Here is a 5,858-nt window from a genome sequence, read left to right on the forward strand (position 1 = left end):
AAATTCAAAAGTTCAAAGCTTGAGATATTCTTACTTCATGAGATAATAATGCTTTGCTTCAGTTTCATAGGCAAGAAACAATGGCAGTCCTAGTCAGATATGCAAAACTTTAAATTAAACATCTCTATTAAATATTACTGCTATTGTGATATAAAAAAATGTAAAACAAAATAAGAATTAATGTACTGGATATATAGGCTTTCTATGTAGGGGCAGGGCCTTGACAGGCATGGAGAGAGATGGTCATTTGGCTCTCCAGTCCAAAAATCACTCTTGTATATACACAAGCTAAAAAAAATAGTAGTTTTCTAACCTAAATGGCTAAAGCCAAATCTACCAATACTATTGCACATGAAATAGCTGATACCCTGGTGGGTAAGTCATAATCTGACAAAGATATTTTAACAGTTTTTCACACCCACTTTCACAGGTGCTTTACATACATAAACTCTCCTCTCATACTGGAGGAGATTGATGATTGTCTCAAATCCTTTCCTAATGTTAAGGTCCCTGGGGTGCATTGTCGTCCTTCTCAAACCTAGTCCTCATGGAACCATAACAGTGCATGTTTTCCAGATCATATAGATGCAGCACATGTATGTCAAAGTACTAACAAAATGGATCTACAGATGGTACTACTAAATTTTCCAGAAGGACAGAGGTTTAGATATACTGCTATAGAGCTTTTCTAAGACCAATACTAGATATTCTGAATTCATTTTTTGAGGTTACATCTCTCCTCCCTTGTATGTCAGGGGCCCTCATATTGGTGATTATTAATCAGAAAAGTCCCCGTACTGTACATCCTGACTATTACCACTGTATTTAATTATTGTTGACAGATGTTAAAGGTCTTGCAAAAATTCTGTCTACTAGACTTAGTAAGGTTATTGGGGAGGTTAGGGAGGAGGCACAATCTTAACAGACTGTGGGCCTAATTCAGACCCGCTCACGAGCGCTGAGCGCTCACAAGCGGGTCGATGTTGGCCAAGTGTGCATGCACACAACAGAGGCTGCTCCGTCGTGCGCATGCGCGAGACCTGAATAACGTTGGCCAAGTCATCGCTATGGGTCTCGCACCAAAGGGGGCATGCTGTCGATGGTGAGTGACAGCATGCCCCCTTTGGTGGGCGTGCCGGGGGCGTGGCTGCCCAGACGGAGGCGTTCCCATGGGAATGCGTACCATCTGGGGCCGGCCCCACTGACATCACAAGTGATGTCAGTGGGAGTGCTTTTGGCTCTGATAGAGCCAAAAGCACTCCCGGGCTTGCGGCAAGGAGACCCTACCGCATGGGTCTCATCGCAAGCCCGATGGTCGTGATGGTCTTCACCATCGCGACCATCTTTTTGGCCGCTTGCTATAGCTGTGGGTGGTAACCCACAGCTATGCGAGCGGCCAGGAGGCCGCTCTAAAAACTAAGAGGGACTGCCCTGATTCAGAGCGAGCGCTCTGTCAGAGCGTCCGGCTCTGAATCAGGGCCTGTGTTCATGTCTGGGAAATGCTCCTGTATAAATTTGAGATACATCTGCAAATGGAAAAATGAATGGGTTTGTCATGAGTTAATTCTTGCCAGGAGCACTAGGCAGGAGTCTATTTTAACCTACCCTATTTACAAGGGCAATAAAATATCTTGCCTGTGTCATCAGAACTGATTCCTCTATTTGAAAACTGATGGTCTCATAAACGGAGGAAAAACTTGCACTTTATGCAGACAACAAGTTGTTATTCCTGGCAAATGCTGGGACCTTCCCACCTGCTCTGTAGGGAAATAAATTGCTACTGTTTAATCATTTTTATTACATGACAGTTCTGAGGATGCTATATGTGATCTCAGAGATAGATTGGAAGTAGATCATGGGGCATTCGATGATTATTACTGAAACCATGCTTTTGGTGTCACTACATTATTTGCAATATCAAAGCAAATACTAATAAATAATATATTGCATATAGTTTATTGGAATCCAGTCAGACTTGCTCAATTTAGGAGAGGTACTACCACAAATTGTAGTAAGAGTTGAGTGTCTGGAGCTGGTTTCTAGCATCTGTTGCTATGTCCAAAATTATCCCTTTTCTGGACAGCTGTCACTTGATATATAGTTAGAATGGGTATAACCTCACCTCCCACAATTTCATTATATATTGACAGCACCACCAGCTTCACTATCCTGCAAGTGTGCTGTCTTGGAGTTAGTCTTGACTACTCCCTCTGCTTCAAACCACACATTCAGTACTGAGATTCTCCAAGAGGAGCAGTGTACATTATTTTTCTTTAAATTTTGCATCTCAGTCGCATCACAGATGTAACAAAAAACCTGTTCAGTGTACTAGAGATGCTAGGCTGAAATTTTAATAGCACAGGAATTGGTTTTAACCATGTACAAAGTCACAGATGAAGCACAATGGGACTTGGCATGAGGATAAGCAAATTGGAGCTTTTTTTACATAGATTCAGACTCATTCATGCTTAAATATACAAATATTGCACACCAAATTGATTAGTGTAAGCTAGCAATGGAGATTTGTTGCTTCTGTGTATTTTATTTTATAAATAAGGTGCACATTTTGAGTGAAAAAGATGCACTGTGACTGGCATGCTGAGAGGGGCTATTTGGCGCAACTAAGGCAACAGTAAGTAAAGACACATCTGTACAGTAATAAACTTCAGCTAAAACATGGTAAAGTGATGTCGTTTTATAAAACAATCATCTTTTAAAATAATGCATGCTCATACAGTATACTGTACTTTTTAAATCAAAGTGGACTCAAAGAGCCACTGTAGGGATATAATTTCAAAACTCAGTGTATGTATACATTATGTGGCTATTACTTAAGATGACCATACATCTAAAGATTATCTCTCCAACCATCCAACTAGTTGACTGGTTTGAACAAAAATCTGATAATATATTGGAGCAAATGACCATCAATCAAACAGCCATTCAGACAAATTAGTTAAATACATTTTATTTAACCAATTTGTGTGAATGATCATTTTCGCCCATTTTCCAGTGTTTGGGAGAAAATGATTGTTTGTCATTTGCTCCCATACATAATAAGATTTCAGTCCCAACCAGATAGTTGTACAATATTGTAGTTGCAAAAACTTTTAATTGCCTTGTTTCTAGTAACCTGTTATGACTGAAGACTATTCTCAAGGTAATCTAATAATTGTTTATCTCTCATTAATCATGACTCCTTATGGGACCAATGAACATAAAAAGAGAATACTTAAATACTCGGGTGCGAGCTTTCATAATAAAGCAAAACTTGTTCTCCTTGAAGTCATGTGGCAATATGGGGATATTGTGTCTAGATAATCCTGAGATAAACCCTTCTCGACTATTGATATTATCAGGAATACTATACTTCAAACAAGTCTAAAGATTTATATAACAGCATATTGAGGCAAATTTGTTTAATTGCATTGTGCAAATAATCTTGAAATCATAAAACATGTTTGGAAGTCAAGATAATTATAAAAGTGGTAACAAGCTATAATTCAAAAAACAAAAAAGCAATCACAGGTAACTCTTCTTATTGTTTTTTATTCTTTAGTATCATTTGTTCTAAGGAACAGAATTATATTCTTTCTTGCTACATCAGGATATGCAGTTCATTCTGGAGTCCTTGATGTCTTTGGAAAAGTTCCAATCAAAATTCCACGTTTGATCTATAGCTTCCAAATACATTTATTTCAATTAAACTGGCATTATTATTGAAAAACTTTCAAATGACTATTTTAGTGTAAAATACAGTAATTATTTGTGTCACGAGTTGATATGTGAACTGATCTTGTTCCCACTAATTTCATTAGAGCGTGCTTACAACAGTTGGTCTTTTTGTAATGGGAAACCAAACCGCACCAGTGCAGTTTGAGCTGACTGGTTTGACACAAAAACCTGAAATTCAGATGTTTTCTTTTGTCTTATTTTTAATTGTTTATTTAATTGGATCTTTTGGAAATTTAATGATTGTCTTCATCATATTGCAGTTCCCACATCTCCAGACACCTATGTACTTTTTCATAAAGAATCTGGCTATTTTGGATATGTGTTACATTTCAACCATAGTGCCTAAATTGTTGGAAATATGTCTAACAAAATGGAATACAATTTCTTTTGCTGGCTGTGTGATTCAGCTGTTCTTTTTTCTGGCTATGGCAGCTACAGAATCGACTCTTCTGGCTGCTATGTCATATGACAGATATGTGGCCATTTGTAACCCTTTAAATTATGTTATCATCATGAACAGTGAGGTCTGCATACAGCTTGCCACAACCTCATGGGCAATTGGAGCTGTTTATTCCATAATTCATACTACTAACACCTTTAGATTAAACTTCTGCAAATCCAATATAATTGACCATTTCTTCTGTGATCTGCCACCTTTGCTGAAGATTTCCTGTTCTGATACTAGACTAAATGAAATAATGATATTTGGTATAGGCGCTGTTCTAATTTTACCATGTTTTCCTTTAACAGTAATCTCCTATGTGTACATTATACGTGCTATCATGAGGATCCATTCTGCTACAGGGCGTAGAAAAACATTTTCCACTTGTGTTTCTCATTTGATAACAGTTGGGTTGTTCTACCTTACTGGTATATCAGTGTACTTGAGACCAAAATCCAATTCTTCTGCTCTTCGGCAAGACAAAATTAGTGCTGTGTTCTATACTATTCTTGTTCCAATGGTGAATCCAATAGTTTACAGCTTGAGAAACAAAGACTTAAAGGAAGCAATGAAAAAGAGTATTAATGTGAGGAGTAGAATTAGGGAATTGGCAAAATCCTAATCAGGGGTACAGGACCTTTTTATAGTATGTTAACTTTGGTAATCTGGAAATGAATGAATAAAATGTTTACCCTAATGAAAACTGTCTTAAAAATTTGCATTGTAGTGCAACCAAGCACAATAGATTTTTTTCAGCATGGTTACACTTGAATTCTAGAAATTCCAGATCACTAATTTTTAAGAGACCAATGCTCTTTTTTAATAATTTCATCTTTTGAAATATTTAAAATTGGTTTGGCTTCCAGCACTAATCACAGATTAGAATTTGTTACACTGAAACGAATTTACTTCTTCCTGTTGTGAAAGTTTTGCTGTAATTTCAAATGTTAGAAAACACATAATCACACCTACAGTAACAGTAATTATGCATATTTTACTAGTAAAGGTAAAAAAATTATTTTACATATATTTGGGCTCATACAGGGTTATTTTGTGTGAAGAAATATGCATTTCCATACTGTTCATGAACCCCAAGATGCATATATACATACATTAGCATAGCCAGGCTCTGAAGTGCAGGGGATTAGATGGTACAAATAAATGCCACTGGGGAATTGCCAACCCCAACATATAACTAACAATAACACAAAAATGGGGCTACACTAGTTAAGAACACAAAATGCTTATAAAATATTTGATTATAAAATTGAAGTAACTTAAAAAACTTTTATTATGTAAATTTAACAGGCTCTTTTAAAAAATCATAATAATAATAATTGCAGCACGTTGAGTGTCCTATATCCAAAATATTTCGGACCTGGGGTATATTGGATATCGGAATATTCTGTACTTTGGAATATTTGCATACCATTATGAAATATCTTGGGAAAGGGACCCAAATATAAACACAGAATGCATTTATGTTTCATATACACTTTATACACACAGCCTGCAGGTCATTTTATACAATATTTTCAATAATTTTGTGGCTCAAGCATAGTTTGTGTACATATATGAAATTCATTTATGTTTCATATACACCTTATACACACAGTCTGAAGGTAATTTTACACAATATTTTTAATAATTTTGTGCCTTAAATAAAGTTTGTGTACTTTGA

General features: G+C 36.5%; 1 protein-coding gene across 1 annotated transcript; it reads left to right on the plus strand.

The window, feature by feature from the left end:
• The first annotated feature begins 317 nt into the window (after positions 1–317).
• On the plus strand, positions 318–4,799 carry LOC148526477 (olfactory receptor-like protein OLF1). The gene is made up of 3 exons (XM_088470137.1): positions 318–375; positions 3,497–3,528; positions 3,996–4,799. Exons 1-3 carry the CDS (start codon positions 318–320, stop codon positions 4,797–4,799), a joined length of 894 nt encoding a protein of 297 aa, XP_088326263.1.
• The last annotated feature ends 1,059 nt before the right edge of the window (positions 4,800–5,858 follow it).

This window comes from Taudactylus pleione, unplaced genomic scaffold (genome assembly GCF_031769625.1).
Source record: "Taudactylus pleione unplaced genomic scaffold, aTauple2 ptg000095l, whole genome shotgun sequence".
Lineage (NCBI taxonomy): Eukaryota > Metazoa > Chordata > Amphibia > Anura > Myobatrachidae > Taudactylus > Taudactylus pleione.

What these genes read in the sequence shown, in the direction of transcription:
- LOC148526477 (XM_088470137.1), top strand. Translation starts at nt 318, where the DNA reads ATGGCTAAAGCCAAATCTACCAATACTATTGCACATGAAATAGCTGAT. An exon ending in AATAGCTGATACCCTGGTGG is followed by an intron (nt 376 to 3,496) that starts GTAAGTCATAAT and finishes AGTGGTAACAAG; the next exon opens with CTATAATTCAAAAAACAAAA. An exon ending in AAACAAAAAAGCAATCACAG is followed by an intron (nt 3,529 to 3,995) that starts GTAACTCTTCTT and finishes ATCATATTGCAG; the next exon opens with TTCCCACATCTCCAGACACC.